Here is a 23,124-nt window from a genome sequence, read left to right on the forward strand (position 1 = left end):
AATAGGACACACAGTCCTTGAGGGGTTTATTGCTATATTGCAAGAGCCTCGTTGGCTCATTGCTCCTGTATCCATTTGTAATTTTACAGAACATTTTTAAGTGAAAATCCTCATTCACTGAATAAAAAACAAATCCAGGGGAAAATATGTTCAAATTGTAGCAATTATTGCTTTTGTTTCTATAAAACTTAATCCTCATCTTGGGCTGTTAGAGCAGATTCTTTTAAGGCCATGCTGGACAGAAGATTTACTGAGATAAATCTGAAGGTCAGGCAAAGCTTTAATGTTGTAGAGAGAGCCTTGATGATTTCAGGGAGCCTGCACAGACCTCATGGCAGAACCAGGGTGTCAGGGATGAGGGAAAGGAAGCGGTCCTGGAATGACCCAATGAACCTTGCACAGTAAGGCATGGAAAATGCTTGGTTTATAGCCTTGTTACTTAATTCTGGAGTGAGGACAGCAAAGATCAAGACACAGGAAAGGTTGGAAAGGATTGTTTAAAGCTAAGCTAATGACAATAAAAAAAACACATGTGCAAGGTAATAAAAGTGATGGGATGGGCAGCCATTTTACTGAGCACTTTATGCTGATGTTAGCTAATAAAACAGCAGAGCCTTTGCTAACTGAGCTCCTCTCCTCTGTGCCTTCCATCAGTAATCTAATTCCTCTTCAAAAATAACCAATCCTTATTTTTAAGGGAAAGATTGCATCAAGTGATTATCTGCAAATCCAGAGAGGTGAAAGATATTGTTGAGATGAAGGATATTTCATCCTTGCAGGTATTTTCTTAGTTAAACTGCAGAGAACATGGAAAACAGATATTCAGATATTTCTGTTTTCGTCACACTGAGAATGCTCCCACCATGTTTCTGCTGTAATTACAGCTGGGGGATGACAAGAGCACCTAGGTGATGCAGCTGTCACCATGATACCAGGGTTTAAATTGGAAGCAGCTCTCATTCTGCTACATAACAATATCCTGTTCACTTGCATTTTAGCACTGTCTTCAGTCCCCAGCAGGAAGCAATGTCCCCACTGGCTTTAGCAGTGTCCCTGGTGACTCTGCCATGACTCCAGTTCTGCCACTTTAACCTGGGAGGCTGGAAAGAGATGTTGTGTGCAAGATGCAGGGTATGGTTAGTGAGTCCCCCTTTGTTGTGCTGGAGCTGAAATGCTCCTCCCAGACTGGCGTGTTGCCCTGGCAGGGTGGGAAGCACCAAACTGGACCCTGTACCTTGTAACTCCCCACCCAGCCCACTCCCCATTCACCAGATGTTTGGTCCCTGAGCTCACTCCTGAATGGGATCCAGGTAGCTCCTTCTGCTTCAGCTGCTCATCCTGAGCCCTGGATCACTGACTCTCCTCCCATATGTTTCCCATTAATCCTAGCCTTGCCTGCAGAGAAGCTTGCTATGGGGATGGAGGGAAGTTGGTTCACATAGGGGGATGCTGCTACTCTGCTTCATTGATCCCCGTTTAATCCTCCAAAAATCAGGATTCTTTCTGCCTGTATTAGGCTGTATCCCCTGTATCTGACTATACACTCTCTATTTGGCTCTTCAGGCTCCATTTGCACTGAACTGCCAAGGATGGAGGAGCTCTGCTCACGCCCTGCACTTCAGCAGTGCTGGCTCTCAGAGGGCTTCTGTAGGTTCCTGGTGATCCTCACAGACCCCTGGGAGTTTCACCTCTCCTTCAGAGGTGTCTCAGCCCTTGCCCAGAGAGTGAAGCCACAGGATTTCCTGCTGTTTGCAGCAGAAGCAGAGCTGGCAGTCCCACAGTCAGTGGTGTCTGTCTGAGTCAGCCCAAGCCAGGCTGGCCACGGGCAGGCTCTGAACAGCTTCCCAAGGGCTCTCGGTCCCTCCTTCCCACTGATCACACCTCCTGTTCTAGGGAAAACACTCCAGGCCTTTGTGGCATCTTCCTACCATAAGCTCATGAATCCAGTTCCATGCTAGAGTGGAAAAGATCTCGTTTGCCAGCTATAATTTTACCCATTTTCCTTTCCCCTGAATGCCCACCTTGTTCCTCACAGGCTGCTGCCCTGCAGTGGCTGCATGACACAGTGTCTAAGCTGACAGCTGCTGCTTGGAGCCTTGGCCCTGAGCGTGGAACTAGAACTATTTTAGCAATGACAAGATGTTTAGGAGCAGAGGCCAAGTCTTGTAACAACCCAGGCCCTCCATCTGTAGCATCCGAGCGCAGCTGACCGAGGGAGCTGCGGGTGTGACAGACAAATGCTGACCTTGGGGCAAGGCAGTCTGCCCTGGCCTCATCCCCATTGCTCATTTTGTGCCCTTGTGCCTCATCCTTCCACATGGGAAAGAGGAGTCAGTAATCACTTGCTGCAGAATGAGAGGTAGAAGGAATTCAAACTATATGCATTTACTTTATAGCCTTTAGGATGTCCATTAAATCATTCAAAGTACCCTCAACAAAATCTTGCTGACAGAACAGCCCAGTGACATGACTCTTTGCTGTGTTCTACTACATATTCTTCACTATGAATTTGGATACTCTTTTGGACATACATTTCTCCCAAGGCTGTTCCCAAAATCTGAGCAATGACCTCGGCTGTTCTGAAGGAGGATGAGCACTATCTGGCTGTTCATCACCACCAGAGAGATTTCTTTGATGGTGCTCCTGGCAGGGATGCACTTTGGAAAGAGTGTCAGCCTCCCACAGACACCCACTTACAGCAGGCTCCTACATTCCTTTCACCGGGTGCTTTGGCTGCTCTAAGTTCAGGCTTTCAGTGTTTTCAGGAAGGAAACAGAATTCCTCATGTTCTTGCTTGACTGTGTTGCTGGTTTTAATTTGATGCCAGAAAATAGCAGGGTTGCAGGCCCCTATCTGTTGTTTTGGACTATTTTACCAATATTTCACCTAACTCAGGACTTGAGACAGATCTGTTACAGGAATGTCAGACCCAGCTCCAGCTGCAGCCAGTGGAAAAAGAGTAACTGCCTTGAGTGGGAGCTGGACTGGGAGCTAAAACAGTGAGTGCAGTGGTGCTGCAATGTCTTTCATCTCAAAGATGCTGGGTGAGATCCAGGCTATGCTGGTAATGGTTGGGAAGCTGCCAGCTGCTAATGATGTGGAGCAAGCTGGTGACTCCTTGCTCCAGTTTGTAGGAAGCCACCAGACAAAACAAGTCCCAGGAATAGCCAGCTCAATCCTTTCCTGGTTGGGTTCATGCTGTACTGGCATGGGAGTAATTTAGGAACTTCCCCTCATGTGGCTCCTGCGGTGTCTGATCTGTGGAGGCCACAATGTGCACATTTATCCTCATGAAATTCCCTAGAAATGCTCAAGAGGCTGTACCAGCAGTGTCTGGAACACAGAGTTTTCCCAGATCTGGCCCACTCTGCTGGTGCTTTGATATGTTCTCAGCATGACACAGAACCTGCCTTCCTCTGGTCTCCCTGGCTGTACCCACAACTCCTGCACCCAGAGCTGCACCCGCAGCTCTCAGAGGTGAGGGATGGAGGAGCAGACACATCACAGTGTGCTGTACCCCAGGAGCTCAAACCCAGTGAATGGCTGAAGCAAGAAAGAGATTGATTCTCTAGCAATGTCCCTCTGGCAGGGCGGGCACGTGGGAGATGGGACAGTCCATACCTACCCCAATCTGAGATCAGTGCCAGGAAATGACAGTGGGAAAGGAGGGGCATTCCACTGCACAGAACATCTGGGCAGCTGTCGGGGCTGTGCAAGCAGGTACAAGCAATCACAGCTCCTCATTTCACCTGGTTGAGGAAAACGAAAATCAGGGTGATGATGCCCAGGAAGATGGGAGTACTTCTGCTGTCTGGCTCAGACATGTGGGGTGCCCAAAAGGTGCACTGGCTTCGTGTGCCAAGGCTTCAGAGAAAGTCATCGACTGTCCGAGCTTTTTAGAACTGATCTTTCCTTGGAGATGTGTTTGGTGAAGGGGAACAGGAGCCACAAGACAGAGCATCTTCAAAGAGTCCAGGGTGGGTGATAGGCATTTATAGGGAAAGCTGGGGGTGCAGTCAGACCAAACCTTCTGTGCCCAGTGTCTCACAGCTCTCAGGTGGCTCTGCTCCTAACGCTGCTCCTGCAGTGCTCTCTGCTGGGGAATGAGAGGCACAGGCAGGCAGGGCTGCCGGGCATCCCGGCTGCACACAGCGCACTCCTCGCTCCGGTGAACGCCCGCAGCATCCTCCGGGCCAGCCGTGCGAGCCGGGCTGGAGCCGTGCGAGCCGGGCTGGGGCCGTGCGGGCCGGGCTGGAGCCGTGCGGGCCGGGCTGGAGCCGTGCGGGCCGGGCTGGGGCCGTGCGGGCCGGGCTGGAGCCGTGAAGGCCGGGCTGGAGCCGTGCGGGCCGGGCTAAAGCCGTGCGGGCCGGGCTGGGGCCGTGAGGGCCGGGCTGGGGCCGTGCGGGCCGGGCTGGGGCCGTGCGGGCCGGGCTGGAGCCGTGCGAGCCGGGCTGGGGCCGTGCGAGCCGGGCTGGAGCCGTGCGAGCCGGGCTGGGGCCGTGCGAGCCGGGCTGGGGCCGTGCGGGCCGGGCTGGAGCCGTGCGGGCCGGGCTGGAGCCGTGCGGGCCGGGCTGGGGCCGTGCGAGCCGGGCTGGAGCCGTGCGGGCCGGGCTGGGGCCGTGCAGGCCGGGCTGGAGCCGTGCGGGCCGGGCTGGGGCCGTGCTCCAGGAGCGACTCCCGGCCCGTGGGGTCAGGAACCTGTGCCTGGAGCACACCCGGGCCGGGCTGCCCGGGCCCGACACCGTCTGGAGCCCCTTAATGAGCTCAGCAGCACATTAAATTAGTGTCTTCTGCTGGTGCTGCTGGCCATGGCACACGGGCTCACTGCTCACCGAATGCATCCAGCCACGAGCTGCTGGCCACCTGCAGCCTGCGCTCGCTGGCCAAGGAGAGCTTTTGTCACTCAGCACAGCTCCCTGTGCTGTGGGCACAAACCTGGTGGGAAAGGGGCACTTCTGGTCAAAATCTCGCTCCCTCGTACAGCTGGGGAGTTCTCCCTGCTAATTGGTGTTCTTTATTAACATAAATAGCCTGTGTCCCAAATAAATAGTCTGTATCCCCATAAATAGTCTCTAACTATTTTACTAGTGATGTATAATTTCTCAATAACTTGCAGCTTGTCCCCAAACACTCTTGGTAAATTTGGGATTAGATGATCCTTAAGGTCCCTTCCAACCCTTAGCACACCATGATTCCACGGTTTTATGTGTCTCTGGCAGTACCAAAAGCCACAAAGTGAGTAAAGATGGTTCTGTAGGAGCTGAGCGTTTAAAGATGTCACCTTAGGCCTGGTAAATCCCGCACACAGCCAGGGCAGACTGTACCCAGCTCCTCCCTGTCTGCCCCTAGGGCTGTTTTCTCCTGCTGCCCATCCTTGCTTTGGCATGGGCTGTAGGATGCAGAGCACATTTGGGCTGAAGTTCTAAACTTCACTAGGGGTGTGTTCCCTGCACACCCCTGCTCGGGCTGGCACACAGCCCTGGAGCTCTCATGCTCCTGGCAGATTCTCCTGCTCCCACCCAGCCCCAGCTGGCAGAAAACCCCTCTGCCCTGGCCCCAGCAGGAAATCCTTCACTGAGCAGAGGAACAGAATAAAACGAGGTGGGGCCTCCAAGGATCACATGGCGGTGGAATCAATACCTTGAGCAGACAAAGGAGATGTGTTAATAGAGTCATCTGTGTCCTGATAACCTGCTCCGGTTACCAACTCCCTCCTGAGTCATCTTCTCTCCAGATTGTTTTTATTCTTACAGTCATTTGCACGATCCAATGGGATTAGTCTTTAGAGAAATCTCTTCATTTTCACACCATTTTACAGGCCCCACATCTTTAATATATTTACAGCAGCAAATCCATATTTCTGCCCGCATCAGAAGTATATGTTCTGTCACTACAAAGGGTAGCTTCACAGGATCTCAAGCCCAAGTTACGATTTGGGCTCCTCAGGGTCCCAGGAGGAATGGGGACCAGCTGGTAAGAGCTGTAACTTTGCCTCAGATCCTATTTGCACTTCATGGTCTTTTCATTCCTTGTTTTCAGCTAAGTCCATGGACCAAGGATCCCATAACTCCTGTCCACCAGACTGACTCTGCTTTAGTAAATCATTACTTGTGGAGCACACAGATCAGTTCAGGCCGTTCTTAACAGCACCTCAGGGTTCAGCACCATCACCTCCAACAGAAACACCAAGTTCCAAAAGGTTCTTTGGACACCGAGCGTCCAGGACAGGCGCACCCAGACACCACTGACCCCACTGGGCACTGGGCATTGCTTCATCTCTTGTGTTTAACCTACAAATCTGTGTCCCTCCGAATAGGCTGAAGTTTAAATGGTGGGAATGTGCACACCCAAATGTCGGACTCCAGTTCCTGGCGTGTTTAGGACTGGGAATTTGATTCGTGCCATTAAGGCAGGAGGGAAGTTCACATCTGGACCTGAATTTAAGCTAGGAAAGTGTTCAAGCATCTTGTCAAGGGCAATAGAAAACCCACACGCATGAAAAACATACAGACCTCGAGTCTTTTTGCAGATTTCAACGTTTTCTTCACGATTTTAAGGTTAAAAAAAATGGAAAAATATCTGGGCTGTGCAGTTAACCCACCGCACACACTCCCATGGCAGCTGTGCTGCAGAGGGCTAAATAAATCATCGCACCGGGACAAAACCCCGCCACCCAATTTCGGCTGCCCCGTGACGTCACGGCGGGGCGGACTCTGTTATGACGTCACGCGCGGTCGCCGGCCACGCCCCCCGGCGGCGTCACGCGCGCGCGGCCCGTTCGGCGCGCGGCCCGGCGGTGACACCGGCACCATCCTCATCCTCGCCCTCATCCTCCTCCTCATCCTCCTCATCGTCCTCATCGTCCTCGCCCTCACCGCCATGGCGGGCGGCCCGCAGGAGAACACCCTGCTGCACCTCTTCGCCGGGGGGTGAGTGCGCGGCTCCGGGCCAGGGCCGGGCCCGGGACCCCGCGGGACGGACACGGGCCCGGGACCGCGCCGTGCCCGCTGCCCCGCGAGCGGCTGCTCCGGGCCCCGCAGGAGGCGAGCGGGGCCTTTCCCGTGCCCGTTCCCACCCCCCGGGCAGGCGGGCAGGGGCGCTCCCGGGCCGCGCTGTCGCGACATGCGGCGGGGCTCAGTGACAAACCCCGGCCCGTGGCGCCGGTCAGTGAGTGACCCGCTGTTCGTGTGGCCCGGATCCCTGTCCCCGCAGGGTCTGGGCTTTGGAAGGGTCCCCAGCTCTGTCCCCGCAGGGTCTGGGCTCTGAGAGGACCCCCAGCTCCGTCCCTGTCCCCCAGCTCTGTCCCTGTCCCCCAGCTCTGTCCCTGTCCCCCCAGCTCCGTCCCTGTCCCCCCAGCTCCGTCCCTGTCCCCCCAGCTCTGTCCCTGTCCCCCAGCTCTGTCCCTGTCCCCCCAGCTCCGTCCCTGTCCCCCCAGCTCCGTCCCTGTCCCCCCAGCTCCGTCCCTGTCCCCCCAGCTCCGTCCCTGTCCCCCCAGCTCCGTCCCTGTCCCCCCAGCTCTGTCCCTGTCCCCCCAGCTCTGTCCCCCCAGCTCTATCCCTGTCCCCCAGCTCCGTCCCTGTCCCCCAGCTCTGTCCCTGTCCCCCAGCTCTATCCCTGTCCCCCAGCTCTGTCCCTGTCCCCCAGCTCTGTCCCTGTCCCCCAGCTCTGTCCCCCAGCTCTGTCCCTGTCCCCCCAGCTCTGTCCCTGTCCCCCAGCTCTGTCCCCCAGCTCTGTCCCTGTCCCCCAGCTCTGTCCCTGTCCCCCAGCTCTGTCCCTGTCCCCCAGCTCTGTCCCCCAGCTCTGTCCCTGTCCCCCAGCTCTGTCCCCCAGCTCTGTCCCCCAGCTCTGTCCCCCAGCTCTGTCCCTGTCCCCCAGCTCTGTCCCCCAGCTCTGTCCCTGTCCCCCAGCTCTGTCCCCCAGCTCTGTCCCTGTCCCCCAGCTCCATCCCGCAGGGGAAGGGGAGGTTTGCTCGCTGATCCCCCCGGTGCCTCCTCCCTGGGCTGCTCCGAAATGCAGGAACGCCAGAAAGGGGACCCGAGTTGGGGCAAGGGGGGTTCGAGAAGGGCCTGGTTCGTGTGGGGAAATGACCTGGCAAGGCAGGGCAGGGCACCTCTGTCCACTTCTTGCTTCGAGGACTTGTAAACTGTTGGATTTGTTATGTTAAAAGCTAAAAGGAGCAGCCCTAGCCCACAAACCGACAACCAGACACCCCTCGAAAATTAACTTATTACAGTTATTTTAATAGTAGTCTCAGAAGATAATTTAATGGTGTAAATTAAGTTTTAATCAGCTGTTGTGCAGATTAAGTGCGCTTTTGGCCTTGTCAGAAATATTTTAATTTTTTAACAGCTTAAATTATCTAAGTAATAGGATATTCCTTGGTGCTTGTCAGCTGACAGAAGTTAGGAAGACAACATGAAGCCTGTTAGTTGAAGTCTATCTGATAGTAGACCATTAGATTTTCTGTTTCTTAACAGGATACTTCAGTTTCCTCTGACATGTCCCTCGAACAGTAGGTTTATTTAATATAATATTAAGCCAAACAAATATTAAGTTTTTCAAAGACACTGCCCTTGTGCTGGCTGGAATACTCTGCACGGAGTCCTCTATCCCCTCTGCCTTCCCCACTTGTATCAGAGCAGAACCTGGAGCCTGGGACAGAAGCTAGACCTGGGTGTACACATGGAATTTGTTTGGATAGTAGCAGCGCTCATCCAGAGCTCTTGGTTGTCCCCATATAACTCCTCAGACTATAAATAAATAAGAATTTTAAACTCATCAGTGTTTTAGTCCAGTGCTGGGAGGTCAACATCTTCCTTAGTGATTTATCGTACTTTCTGCAAAGATCCCAGTGCTTTGTTCAATTGTAAAGTGGTTTTTGCAGGGAAACTAAAAGGAACCCATTCACTTGAAGTAATTTTGATAGAGGCGTTATTCATATCCTGATGGTTTCTTGGGAAGGTGGGGATGGGCTGTGGTGTCAGATTAAAAAGGAATTCATACCTTTGTGTTTGCACAAAGCAGGCAGGCCAGCCTTAGATAGTCGTAGTGGCCAGAATAGATTGTTTAGCGCTTCAGAGGCTGGGAGTGATGAAATGCACTTGAATGTTGCAAAGTGCTCTGCAGTTGTTGAAAGAGATGGTTTCCTATTAACCAGGTTATTCAGGCAGACAGACACAGACTTCCTTGGCCCTTTAGTTTCTGTTGGTTCCTTTTCAGGCTTCCAATAGCAACAGCAAACCAAAGAGTCCTCTGGGTGTTTTGGTGGGAACATGGCTCTGAGGGCTGGGAAGGTTTCAGAAGCAGCAGAGACAGTGATGCCCGAGCTGCACAGCAGACACCAGTGTGTTTACAAGTCGGGGTTCCTGTTTCCCTGCTGAAGTCAGAGCAGTTGTTGTTTGTTTTTGTTTGGGAAAAGCTGCTGCAGCAGAGGTTACTCCATGTTATCTTTCCAGCTGGAGGAGTGCTGGTTACTACAGAGATTTCCTAAGAAGTGGTAGTGTTAAGCAATGTGCTGATGCTGACAGACAGTTTGGGAATGTTTCCATCTGTAAAGTGCAGAGAAGCAGCGTTCACCTGAGGATGTGTGTGTGGTCCAGGACCCGGAGCTGGTGCTGGGATTGTCTCACCCTGCTCCTAGTTTATGTTTCTGTGCATTCCCTACCTCGTTAACAGCTCAAGGAACACAGGAAATGCTTACAGGAATACCAGCACCTGATAACATAATTAGGTGGAAATGGAATGAAAGATTAATAACATTAAAGCATTAGGAACGGTCTGTATTGTTCTGATGCTCAGTTTCCTTTGGCAGCCCTGAATGCAGAAGCTTGTTTTGTTCACAGTGTGGACAATGCAGTAATGAAGCATCGAAGGCAGAACCTGCTTTGCTGTTTCTGCTGTGCATGTCATGCTGGAGCATGTGGTGTGTTTTAGAAAATCAGTATCATTTCAAACACACAGCAAAATGTGTCAGGCTGGTTATAAGCTGTGATTGCTCTAACCAGGCAGCTCCATCATCTTTGTGATCTTGGTGAAGTCAGTGATACTTCACTGGAAGATCTTTGTTCTGCAGGACGTCCTTTCACATTCAGCATTGAACTGATGAAGTTCAATGGACTGATGGACTGATGAAGTAAGTCTTAATTAAGATTCTTGGCATGTTTATCAACTGTGCTAGTGGGTGCTGAGAGTTTATTTCAAATGCAGGTCATTGATACTTTGGGGGTGGATTCTGTAGAGATAGAAAGCTGGCAGCAGGAGAAAAATGGCAATTGGATTCTGATATGTGTGATCTCTGCATGTTTTTTAAACAAAATTCTCATTATGGAAGTAAATCATTTTTTTTCAGCTGTTAACAGAGTGTGCATTACAAATCTCCACATATCACCGTGTTTGACCTGTTGAAAATACTTGGCTATGGTGTTTTGTTTCCAGGGGGTTTCTGTCCTGTTCACTAAGGAGAGATTTAGGCTTTGTTTCAGGATTTTTGCAAGAGGCTTGTGCAGTGGACACTGCTTTAACATCTCTGGAACTGTTCTGCACTCATGCAGCAAAAAAACCCTGACTCACAGTGTGAAGGCTTGGAGGTTTTGTCTTGATTGCAGCTCACGATTTTCCCAAATCAAATATATCGTCCTTCATATCCCTGAATGTTTCAGGGTCTATGGCTGTTTGTGTAGCTGAGGTTGTTTCTCCTTTTTTCCAAGATGTAGGCATTTGGAACATCCTAGGAATACAAAGTGTTTCTTTTGTGCACAGTGTGTTGTTTTTCAGGGGATGATATGTGGAATTCCCATGCAAAGGAAAATCCTCTCATCTGAAAAAGCTGCCCAATGCATCAAAGTCCTTGCTTGAACTATCTGCAGTATATTTATATTTATATTTATATTTACATTTACATTTACATTTACATTTACATTTACATTTATATTGTGTGTCCACCCTGGTGACATTCTGAGAATTGCTGTTTGAAATGTTCCAGTGGCAACATAAACTGTGAGCTGTTAAAACTGGTGTTGCAGATACTAACTCGTCATGCTGGATGTCAGAGGATTACATCTACATTAGCAGAAGTACTTAAATATTAAAGCCTGCATAAATTAACTGGATTATCACTAAAAGGCTGAAAGGCAAGGAATGGACTGGGAAGGCAAGAAGACAGCTGAGGTGGGAGAGAATATGCCAGAGAAGGTAAAAATTGTGGAGCAAGGAGTCACTAGACTGAGCAGCTGGTAGTTCAGAAACAGAAAATAAAGTTTCAGTGCTCTGAATTTATGAATTATTACTGTCAAAGTTATTATTTTAATGTGCAATAAGTGGGGACTGAAGACTGAATACACAGTTGTGGAGCATTGGTAGATAAATGAATTGGGAATTAAGAAAATCAAATTACCTTCATGAAGGTCCCCCAGACTTGCAGTTGCTGTGTTGATTAGTCAGGAGTTAATTGCACATCTGTGTCTCTGTATTGGATAGACACAGTTGGAAAGGCAGCAGTGGGGGGGACCCTGAGAACACTTTCTGTTCCAGTTAATGTCTGAGCTGTGGGAAAGGAAAGGTTCTGCTGGAGAGGCCATTCCTGATGGGCCTCCTCCCCTTGAAATGTCATTTCAGAGAAATGTGAGCAATGTGAGATGCATCTGACAAAAGAGAGAAGGATGAGCTGAAACCATTTCCCCTTGAGCTGTATGGACCCACAGAGGGCTCAGCTCCAAGCCCTGTTCAGTACACAGAATAGTCAGGGGCCTGATAAGGTCTGTGAGCTCTGGTGTTTCACAGCCAAATGACACAATTTCAGCTGCTGTGGACCGAGTTCCATGATCAACTCGGTGCCTTCAGTCAACATTCAAAAGCATAAGTGCTTTCAAAGGGATGAAGGCAAAGTTCTTTCTTTCAGTGTCTGTCATTGTGGATGTGTGGATTGTCCCTAGTTCAGGTTTCTGTCCCTTTTAGCAAGGAAGAGGCATGAGCAAGGGCTCACTGAACAATGCTGTTAAATCATATTCCCGGTCTCCATGAAAGCAGTTGCTTCTGGTGGATGCATTTGCATTTGAAAAGCAGTTTGGGGTCGTACTTGGACAGAATCTTGCAGAATCTGAAAGCTGTGGTGAGGAAGTTGTGTTCCCTGGCCATGAGGTCTGGAGTGTTGTTTTGAGCCTCACAAAGAACCTTGATTTCTGTGGTTGCACAGCCTGGGTGGCCACGCTGTTAATGCAAGTGTGGGGACTTGGGGCTTTGGCAGAGAATGGTTTCTGTTTGTATAAAATATATTGGTTCAGCAGGCAAAATAAGCTGCATTCATGAGCTGGTGTGCATCTACAGCTTGGATCTTTTTGCTGTTCTTTTATTGTCCTTTCCCTTGTGTTTAAAAAAAGATTCTCTTAGGAAGGTAGTTATGTCTGGAAAGGGCTTTAGAAAATACCCACTAATACCTTTATTAATGTCCTTCTGTGGATCTGTGTTCCCAAATTAGCACATCCAATGTTCTTTACCAAGCAATGTGGGTCTTTATACACAAGAAAAAGGGTATGGTTATTTTTTAAAGTTCGTCTCCCTTTCATGGAAAACTACCAAAACTGCATTTTCACATGAACATCAAAGAGAGTCAAGTTGTTGACCCCTAGTGTTTTCTAAGGAAAATCGTAAACACAGGTTTCTGAAGCAATCACGTGCTTTGGCACTTGTGCAAACAAAGAAAATATTTCCTAGTCAGTTCAGCTGTAGTAAATGCCTTTCCGAGAAATCCAGAATATTTAGTTAAGTCTTCCTAAATCCCAGTGTGTTTGAGTAATAAAATGTAGATACAGCAGCTTTTAGCCAGCCTCAGCATTATATTTAATCATGAATTTTGCCAGAAGGAACATTCAATTACCTAAGAGGAACAGCAGCAGAGAAAGAAAGTTTGACCAGTCACTTTCCAGATCACTGATAAAAATGAAAATTAGGACTCATACACTTTATATTCTTGGCCCAACATGCTATTTTTGAGGCTCAGTCTGACTGTATTAAGATAAATATATGCCTATTATAGGATCATGTGTGTATAGTATTTCATTTTTGTCCTTCTGTTATCAGGATGGGAGGCCTGTTCTTTAGGAGCCTTTCTGCCCTGTTGTTCTGTCTGCCAATGCTCCTTCTCATCCTTGCTGCTTCCTTCCCTCCTTCCCCCCTAAAAAAGTTGATATCCATTGTTTTTAAGAGTGCCTAGCTCAGTGTAGTTTTGATGTTTGATACTTCTGAAGACAGTTCTTTAATCATAAGTACTGAAATGGTGAAGAATTATATTATTTTTTTTCATTCTGTAGTGTCCTAATCCCCAGTGACTCGTTCTCATCTGGCAGCTTCCTGCTTCCCATAAGAAAAATCCATCCAAGGCTGTGTCTGTTTTCGGACAGACATGAAACATGGATGCCTTGGAAGTTTTTACAGGCACAACTCCCAAGTCGTGGCAGGACATGGGACCACTCAATGGTCCCATGACCCCGTGGTCAATCAGGGATGTTTTGTTAGCACTGGTATCACTTTTGTGTTTAGCAGTCTCCCCCAGGGCATGGGAACAGTCTGCCTTGCCTAGTGCCAAAGCTGCCTGTGTCCCAAAGGCTCGTCCACAGTGTGGAATAACTGGAGACGAGTCTGCAGACTGGATTGCTGGGCTGTGCTTCTGCACATCTGGGCTTGCCATGTTCTGACTTGTGTTTGAATTGCACTTTGCAGGTGTGGAGGAACAGTTGGAGCCATCTTTACCTGTCCCTTAGAGGTGATAAAGACGAGGCTTCAATCTTCAAAACTGGCCTTCAGGACTGTCTACTACCCCCAGGTGCAGCTGGGGACCATCAGTGGGGAAGGAATGGTCAGGCCAACGTCTGTATCCCCTGGGCTCTTCAGTGTTCTCAAGTGAGTGCTGCTCCCCTCTCAGTCACCATTCCTTGACACACTGATCAAGTTTCACTTCACTAAATTATAATGTTGTGTGGGGATCCTGGGGGCTTTTATCTTCTCAACTGTCACTGGCTTACTGAGCTCTCCTCTGCTAATAGTCTTTGCTGATTATTATTATTATTATTATTATTATTATTATTATGCATCAGTCCCATCTATACCTGTCTTAGTCTCTGTTAAAAGCCTTGAGCGCTTCAGACCACAGTGTTTGATGCTCTAGCTGCTCTCTTTCAGATGTGTGTTCATAAAGAGGAGGAAATGTGAAATTATCTAACAGTGCTCAGTAGTTCTAGCAGCAACTATGACAATCTCAGCTACTGTATTTTAATACAAAAGCACCATCGACTTTTGGTCAGACCTCCTTCAGAAGGATTGAGTTTGTGTGGCTGCTTGGGCACCCCAGGGTGATGCAGAGGTCCTGCTCAGATCAGGTGGCAGGAGTGCCAAGGAAAATACCGACCAGCAGTGCAAGCTGAATGATTTTATGTAAGGCCAGCACGCCTGGCAGACTGCCTGGGGAGAAGCTGCACAGTTATATAACACTGGAGTGCTAATTCAAATTCTCTGCAGAGCTCTCTGGCTGGAGTCATTCTGGGACTTGAGTTTCTGTATTGTAAACAGCCTGCTTTCCCCTGCCAAACATTTCTTTGTCTACTCAGAGGTGAGTCTAGAGCAATTCGTGACTGAATGCATAAGGCAGTGCCAGTTGCTTTGATTTTAATGCCCTTTCCTTTGCTATCTTTTCACCTTGCAGCACTGGACTTTAGGCAGTTGTGACTAAAGAAGGGGAAAACTTTTAAGGCAGAAAGATCTTAATTCATCCTCTGGGCCCATCTTTTTCTGGAGTTGTCTTTTATTTTTAAGGGAGCAAAGAAATGGTTTAAAATGGGTCAGCCTTTTTATATATTTATTAAGCTCATTAAGTTTGGTGACTGGGGTCTTGATTTCATTTCACTTCAGGAATTGCTTAGCTGTGTGTATTGCTAGGTTTTCAACCTGATTAGAGGATTGAGGAGTGAGAGCAAAGTATTTCTGCTGTCATTCTCTTGCAGGCAGCATCTGTGAGGAGCAGATAATGCTATTGATTATGACCCGAGAAAATACAAATGTAGGAAGAAAGAAGTGAAGTTCAGTCCCTTGCTTTTACTCTTTTATCCCTTTCTCAGTTCTGATCATTGCCAAGCTGGACACGACTTGGACCTCATGGCTTCAGAAAATTGTACAGCTAAGGAAGGAGCCACTAGAGCCCTACCAGTAAAATTGCTCTGTAAGAGTTAAAGGAGTTAAAGTTAAATGGAAGGCCTGAAGTGCTGTAAATGGAAAGAAAACAGGTACCCAGAGGGCAGGTTAAGCCTGCTGCTGATAGAAAGCGCTCCAGAAGGACAGGCTGGTTTTGTCTAATCCATTTAAGATTCTGATGAGTTAGCCCAGCTGGAAGCTGCAGTCGTGACTGTTAAGTGACAAAGAACAAGTAGCTGGGGGATCTGTCTCCTTGGAAACACTCAGCCCTGGAGTTTATACGGAAAGTTCAGCTCTGCTGCAGAAAACAAAAGTGTTTCAGAAGCTCATGTATCTCCTCCTGTGTAATGAGGTTGGGTTGAAATCTGTGGGAGCTCTCTCAGCAGTGCCAATGACCTAGAGAGCAAACTGTGAAAGCCTGGCAGTTGTGGTGGGTGCAGTGAGCTGCCCACAGAGCCCAGAGTCAGCCCGAGTTTCTCGCATGCTTTTCCCATGGCGAGCTCAGTTAAGAGAGCTGCTGTCTGGCCCACTGTGCACTCACATTGTTTGCAGTGTGATTGCCACATTCAGCTTTCTTGGGGGCAAAAGCACATCCCATGGTAACTGTGAAAGGAAAAAGGGTTTCTTTTTCCATCTCTCTGTGCAGGACTGTACAGGAAGCAAAAAAAAACTTCTGAATCGCTTAGATACAGATAAAACTAAAAATATTCTTTGTTCATCAGAGTCAATTGTCACTGGATTCTCCATGAAACTAACTCAGTTCCTGACAGTTTTCAAAGAATGGAAATTATAACTTTTTGTGCCATTTGATACCCATTTGCCTGTAGAGCACTGAATTTTATGGTACAGTGGCTTTTACTCAGTGTATAATTCTACTTATTGAAGTATATCACATAGATTAAAATCTAACAGCTTCACAAGTCATACTCTGCTTTTGTGTAGTTTCTTTGGCTCTCTGCCTGACAGAACAAGAAACTAACTTTTAACCCAAATACTATCTTGTCCCTCCCTGTTTGTTTTTTATTTTAAGGTCAATCCTGGAAAAAGAAGGACCAAGGTCACTTTTCCGAGGGCTGGGTCCAAACTTGGTTGGAGTTGCACCATCAAGGTAAATAGTTAAACTATTGCTAAAAGCCATGTTTAAGGTGCCAACATAAATGTTACAGTGCATTTGTGATTCAAAATAATAGGCCATGAAGTTATCCCATCTGTAAACTGAGATTTGTGCCTGTATTCTGTTCGGTGTACACATCAAGAAATACTGATAAAAATCTGGTTTACACTTCTATTACACTGGAAGGTGCAGAGTAAATAAAGCACTTCAATGCCAAGTATACTTAAGTACCACATAATTGCAAGAGCCACTGCTGTGCTTGAATTGGAAGAGAAAGCAGTGCAGAAAGGGCTGTGGGGTTAATAATTGCATTTTTCTAATGTCCTGTTTCGTTTGAACACATAGCAGTGCCTGCCTAGCCGTGAGGTGCCAGGGGAGAGGAGTTGCTCTCTGAGCATTGCTTGCCTAAATTCTTCTCAAAGGAAAAAGTGCAGCTGAGGGGAAGGAGTCTCATTGCTGCCACACTCCCCAAACGGGCTGTGTGTCCCTCTTTCAGCAGCTAAAGTTTGCTTGCATTTGGAAATCTTACAGCACCTCAGTGGTCTCTCCCTGTGACTGTCCCCTTCTTGGCAGGGCCAAAGATCTGTCTAGGAAATGATAAAACTCATTAGCAGTTTGCATATTGGCAGATGCTCTCTGCCTGAAACTGAACCAGTTAGAAAGGAACCTGAAGAGAGGTGAACTCCCTCTCTGACCTCTTGCCTGGTAGGTGGGAGGTCCCCCCCAGCAGCAGGGAATCCTGGTTGTGTACAGGTAACCTTTGCAGCAGGACTCTGCTTTTCCATGCAACTCACTCGTGCTGTCTGCAACATCATGCTGCCTCCCATAGCAAAATATTCCTGCCCTGTGGCTGTCAAGTCAAGCTGTGGCACAGAACTGTAATGGAAGAAAGAAAACAAAAACCCCTGTGTCCATGCAGATGGAAGTGGTCATGTGGAGGCCTCTTCAGAGAGAGTTCTGTTCTTCAGGGGGCTGGGCATAGAACAGTAATTGTCTAATTTGATATTGTCTGTACTACATTGCTTTTCTTCTTTTTTCCCCCACAGAGCTGTCTATTTTGCTTGCTACTCCAAAGCCAAAGAGCAGTTTAACAGTATGTTTGTGCCCAACAGCAACATTGTGCACGTCTGTTCTGCAGGTTCTGCAGGTAAGTGTTTGTAGTTCCAAGAACAGAGGCCAGTGGGTGGCAGGTGCTGAAAATGTGCACTTAATCTGAGGTGGCATATGCCAAAAACCAGGACTTTGCTAGCTCCTAGCTGGCCTTGTCTGCAAGGAACTGTTTTTCTGTTCAGCACAGAAATATCTCTAGATTGTTGTTTACTAATTTAGGATGGTTTTTTTCCAACTGCAATGCTCTGGTCATGTCTCTTAATGCAAGGCAAAAATATTAGTAAACACCATTAAACTTCTGATACTGCTTTTGCCAAATTGTATCAGGATGTTGTATTTTTCCTACCAGGCTGGGAAAAATAGTTTGTTCTTGTAGGAAAAATACTGCAGAAGAGCTCTCCTAGTTCAATCTTCAGTCACCAGAGTGGTCATTAAAAATAACCGTTCCCAAAGTAAGTCCTTAATTAGGGGTGGGTTCTGTTAATGAGCGGCTCAATGGCACCACCTACAGCCCTGGGGAACCCAGGTCAAGTTTGGGTTCCCATGGGCTTCCTTTGAGCTGGAATTCCAAACCAGTCAGTAAGGAAGGGATCTTGTCTGCAATAGCTTTTAGGAGCATGACACACATATTAAAATAGGTGTAAAAAGGAAGAATCCATGGGTTGATGCCTCCTGAATTTTAATATGAAACTGGGAGCTGTGCACCTGTGTGGCTTTTGACGCTTCTGGCTAGAGCTGGTGGAAGAAGTGTCTCACTGCACAGAGTTCATGGCAATATTGTGGCTTGGATTCAGCTGCACTTCTGGTGTTGTTTTTTCAGCCTTTATCACAAATTCCCTGATGAACCCTATATGGATGGTGAAAACTCGAATGCAGCTGGAAAGGAGGTGAGTAACTGCTGGGGGGCTACAGGAGCCACTGAACCTTTGTGGTTTTCTTCAGGCTCTTTGTACTTCGATAGATCTTGCCCAGCTTTTCTCTGACTCTCAGTTCTATCTTTCAAGCCATGCTTCTGTGTGGTCAGACTAAAGGTTCTGTGTCTTACTTCAGTTTGAGGCACAGAAACTATTGAGAAGGATGTGGGAGTTGCCTTGAGTTCTGGGTTAGGCTCAGCCTCTGGTTTCACTGTAAATCTGTAGTTCAGCATAGCATTATTTTTCTCTGCTGCTTACAGAGTCCTCTGTAGTTCTGGGGTTGATGATGAGGATAGATGTATTGAGGACTGAAGGCTTTGATACAGCAATGATAGAAGCTGTGGAAGTGACAGGAGCTCATGTGGGAGGCTGAGCATGAGGGTGCAGTGTGTCCTTTTGGGCAGCATCACCTGTACTGATCCCAGCTCAGACAGGTGAGTGTTACTGCAGCCAGCCAGGCTCACTGATCCCAGCTCAGACAGGTGAGTGTTCCTGCAGCCAGCCAAGCTCACTGATCCCAGCTCAGACAGGTGAGTGTTCCTGCAGCCAGCCAAGCTCACTGATCCCAGCTCAGGTGAGTGTTTCTGCAGCCAGCCAAGGTCACTGATCCCAGCTCAGACAGGTGAGTGTTCCTGCAGCCAGCCAAGCTCACTGATCCCAGCTCAGACAGGTGAGTGTTTCTGCAGCCAGCCAAGCTCACTGATCCCAGCTCAGACAGGTGAGTGTTCCTGCAGCCAGCCAGGCTCACTGATCCCAGCTCAGACAGGTGAGTGTTCCTGCAGCCAGCCAAGGTCACTGATCCCAGCTCAGGTGAGTGTTTCTGCAGCCAGCCAAGGTCACTGATCCCAGCTCAGGTGAGTGTTCCTGCAGCCAGCCAAGCTCACTGATCCCAGCTCAGGTGAGTGTTTCTGCAGCCAGCCAAGCTCACTGATCCCAGCTCTGACAGGTGAGTGTTACTGCAGCCAGCCAAGCTCACTGATCCCAGCTCAGGTGAGTGTTCCTGCAGCCAGCCAAGCTCACTGATCCCAGCTCAGGTGAGTGTTCCTGCAGCCAGCCAAGCTCACTGATCCCAGCTCAGGTGAGTGTTTCTGCAGCCAGCCAAGCTCACTGATCCCAGCTCAGGTGAGTGTTCCTGCAGCCAGCCAAGGTCACTGATCCCAGCTCAGACAGGTGAGTGTTACTGCAGCCAGCCAAGGTCACTGATCCCAGCTCAGGTGAGTGTTTCTGCAGCCAGCCAAGCTCACTGATCCCAGCTCAGACAGGTAGCTGTAACAGAAAGGGTGCTGGCTTCAAATTGGGGTGAAGACACAGCAGTTCATTTCATAAAACCTCCCACAGACAGTAAGAATCTGCTGCAGTGGTTTAATGTTCTTTTGCCTCCTTCACCATTGTGTTACTGTTAACCACACATCCAGAAGACAGAGGGAATTCGACAGCAATTTCTTTTAGTTGAATGCTTCACAGTCACTGGTATATCAAGGCAATAAGGGACTCTGCTAATATAACATGACTGCTTAGAATGGAAATTCCTTCCTGCAAGGACATGCTAGGTCAGATTAAAAGGATCTTATAAGTCACAACTTTATAAATAATTTATAAGACTTAATTCCAGCACTTTGCAGGGTGGCACCTTTGAACTGAGTGCTGCCTCTTAAAATGAAGGATCATTTCTCATGCAGCAGACTTCTGTCTCTTGGCCTGCTGAAGATGGCTTTAAATGGAATCAGCAGTTTGACACAGAGCAGTGTCTCTTCAGTGCTTATTGTCTTTTAAGGCCTTGGTGTGAACTGTGACAGACTAGATTGAACTTCAGCTGAAGGAATGGTGAGTGTATATCAGTGAAGTAGCAAAGCTAAGTGTGCACTTTTAGCATCATGGTCCTGCCCTGTGCAGCTTTCCTAGGAGAATTTTAGAGTAAAACTTAGAGAAGCATTTTCATAGTTAGGAAAAGTATCGAAAGCCATAAGGTTTGGGTTTTTTTAATATTAATTGTTTTTCTTTGCTCATGATATGCTCTGTTCTGTTTGTTTTGTAGAGTGAGGGGCTCCAAACCAATGAATGCTTTGCAGTGTGCTAGATACGTTTACCAGACAGAAGGTATCCGTGGTTTCTATAGGGGCCTGACTGCCTCCTATGCAGGCATTTCTGAGACCATTATCTGCTTTGCTATTTATGAAAGTTTAAAAAAGCACTTAAAGGAAGTCCAACTGCCCCCTTCTTCTAATGGGACTGAAAGGACCTCAACAAGCTTCTTTGGACTGATGGTTGCTGCTGCTGTTTCCAAGGGCTGTGCCTCCTGTATTGCTTATCCTCATGGTATGTTAACGCTTCTATTTATGAGTGCAGTACAACAGCTGTTGCCTGGAATCCAAGACAAATGATGGGCTGTAAAACTCTTAGTTGTTCCAAGGGCCAAGTGCACATTACTTTGGCTTCTGCACTGGCATTTTCAGTTCTGGTCCCACTACTCCTAGTTAGACATATGGTTGGTGACTGGGACTTGCTAGTTTAAAAACAACTCAAAAAACCCCAAAAAAATGATTGCCTAATGTTTCTGTTCTCACTAGTAGCCTCAGCTGGGTAAGTACCCACAGCCTCTGGGATTTTGTGATCAGGCTGTGGGAAGCACTTGGGGACTGAATGGTGTTAGTCTGTTTGGATAGATGTGAATGGTGTGGTTGTGTAGAAGCAGCAATATTGATTATGTGAGCATTTATTGATTATGTAAAGCATTTAGATCTGTATTAGCTTCAATGAGAAAATCATTTATTTATTCCACATGAAAGAGAGCTCCTCTTTAACTCTTCCTCTTGCCTGAAGGGCAGTGTGTCCAGGCTTCCTGGCTGCAGAAGGTTTGTGTGTCCCTGGGGTTTGCACACAGGAGCTTTCCTGTGCTGGCACGTTTCTCCTTGGTAACTCTGGGCTCTGGTTCCCTGTTGTGCAGAGGTCATCCGGACACGGCTGCGAGAGGAAGGCACCAAGTACAAGACTTTCATCCAGACAGCTCGGCTGGTGGCACGGGAAGAGGGCTACCTGGCCTTCTACAGAGGACTCTTTGCCCAGCTCATCAGGCAGATACCAAACACAGCCATTGTCTTGTCCACCTACGAGTTAATTGTGTATCTCTTGGAAGACCACACAAAGTAGCGGAGCCAGGATTCCTGTTACAGACTGAAGACCAATTCCTTCATTGAACAAATAGTCCTTTAAGAGACTGGTGCAGGTGGCAGTGCTGGTGGAAACACTACAAGTCTGTGACCACCTGTGGATGTTTCCTTTTGGACTCATGCTTTCTAAAAGGTCTCAAGTCACTAATGTTAATAGTTAATTATGATTTTTTTTTTAACTTGATGTTAATTAAACTGCTACTAAATTAAATTACACTATTTAATTTAATTATATGTTTGTCCTTTTCCTTAAGCACAGCCATATGTGGTCAAGGAATGTACCTCATACTATCAAGTGATCTCTTGGACTGATGTTCATTAAAACTGTATTTAAACAGGAGAACTGGCTTGGACATTTGAAACTGTCTCCTTGCAACTGGGTCATTCTGCTTTTGAGCACTGTAATAGTCTAAGCATCAAAATAAGTTTGAGAGTGGCCTGGATGCACCTGTTTTTTAGGGAGCATCGTTCCTGCTGTGTGAACACCCTGGAGTGTTCAATGTAGGACAGACTTGTTTCTGTGTTTTGATGGTATGAACTGTGCACACCAGTATCTCTTGCACTGGCAGTATGATGGTGGGAGGCTTTTAGTAAGAATGTCATTACAGTTCTGTGTCCCCTGTGCATTTGGGATAGATAGTTATGGTGCTGGGTATGAACAGATCTGTTGTGGCTTTTAGACCTTGCTTTGGTGCAGGCCTGAGAGTGTAAGGACAGTCAGTGGCTGTGGCTGCCCTGCAGAAGGAAAGATTTTCAACAGTTCTCATGATCCAATTCTTACTTTTCACTTATAAATCAAATATCCTGCATACTTGAGATTAGTTCTTTCAAAAACATTAGAATATGCTTTCATTTCAGTAGTCTTCACACCACTTGTAATGAAGTGTGGCATATGAATTACAGCTGGTAGTGCAGGATGATGTGTTTTACAACTCAGATGTAGGCTGGTGTTTTGCTGTGGCCCTGCTCTGCCCTTCTGTTCATTGGTGGTGTTTGCTTTGGCAGCTGAGACAAGCACTGCAGCATCCGAGCCCAGCTTTGGCCTTCCCTGCTGGTGACGGCAGCGAGCTGCTCGTGCTCTGAGCAGGGGTGTGTGCACAGCTCTGCCTGCAGAGATGCTGTGTGGGCCTGGGAGGAGCAGCAGAGACAGCCTGGGAGTCACTGGGGCTGCCTTTGATCAGGTGGAGTTCTCAGGCTGGGATTTTGTTGGAGAAATAGGATGAGCTGATAACTGGATTCAAACCTTGCCATTTGTTGCCAGTAGACCCCAGCTGATGACTGGTGCTTGAGGTCATGTTTGACATCAGTGTGATGTAGGAGCTTAGTGTGAAGAGTAGAGTGTGTGTGTACCTCATTATGAGGCAAAACTGCAAAAAATATCTGATTTCTATTATGTCTTCCTGGAAATAACTTATCACATTCCCCCTAAGCTAAAATAGGAAAAAGTTGAGTAAAAATTGACATGGCTTTTTTTTTATGGAGATGATGAGCAGCTAAAGCTTCAGGCTCTTTATAGGAGGCAAAACTGTCAGTGTTTCTATTTTTGAGAACTAGGACACTTGTGCTGCTACTCTGAAACATTTTTCTGAGATTTGCTTTCCTAAATTAACATTTCTCTGTACTTCCAGTGCACTAGCTCACT

General features: G+C 47.8%; 1 protein-coding gene across 2 annotated transcripts; it reads left to right on the forward strand.

Annotated features, from left to right (window-relative positions):
* Positions 1-3,818: 3,818 nt before the first annotated feature.
* SLC25A33 (solute carrier family 25 member 33) lies at positions 3,819-21,822 on the forward strand. 2 transcript variants are annotated; one of them, XM_086860826.1, is made up of 8 exons: positions 3,819-3,977; positions 6,040-6,929; positions 13,714-13,893; positions 16,208-16,285; positions 17,338-17,438; positions 18,222-18,288; positions 20,351-20,631; positions 21,260-21,822. In XM_086860826.1, exons 2-8 carry the CDS (start codon positions 6,496-6,498, stop codon positions 21,460-21,462), a joined length of 1,344 nt encoding a protein of 447 aa, XP_086716952.1. In that variant the 5' UTR covers positions 3,819-3,977; positions 6,040-6,495; the 3' UTR covers positions 21,463-21,822. The 2 variants fall into 2 exon arrangements, with proteins under 2 accessions (XP_086716952.1, XP_086716951.1); XM_086860825.1 differs by lacking the exon at positions 3,819-3,977 and having other exon boundaries at positions 4,589-6,929.
* The last annotated feature ends 1,302 nt before the right edge of the window (positions 21,823-23,124 follow it).

The sequence above is a fragment of the Cyanistes caeruleus genome, chromosome 22, assembly GCF_971803275.1.
Source record: "Cyanistes caeruleus chromosome 22, bCyaCae1.hap1.1, whole genome shotgun sequence".
Classification (NCBI taxonomy): Eukaryota; Metazoa; Chordata; class Aves; order Passeriformes; family Paridae; genus Cyanistes; species Cyanistes caeruleus.

Coding starts and splice junctions, on each gene's coding strand:
- SLC25A33 (XM_086860826.1), top strand. CDS start 6,496: ATGAAAAACATACAGACCTCGAGTCTTTTTGCAGATTTCAACGTTTTC. Junction 18,289..20,350: donor CGAATGCAGCTGGAAAGGAG/GTGAGTAACTGC, acceptor TTTGTTTTGTAG/AGTGAGGGGCTCCAAACCAA. Junction 20,632..21,259: donor CTGTATTGCTTATCCTCATG/GTATGTTAACGC, acceptor CCTGTTGTGCAG/AGGTCATCCGGACACGGCTG.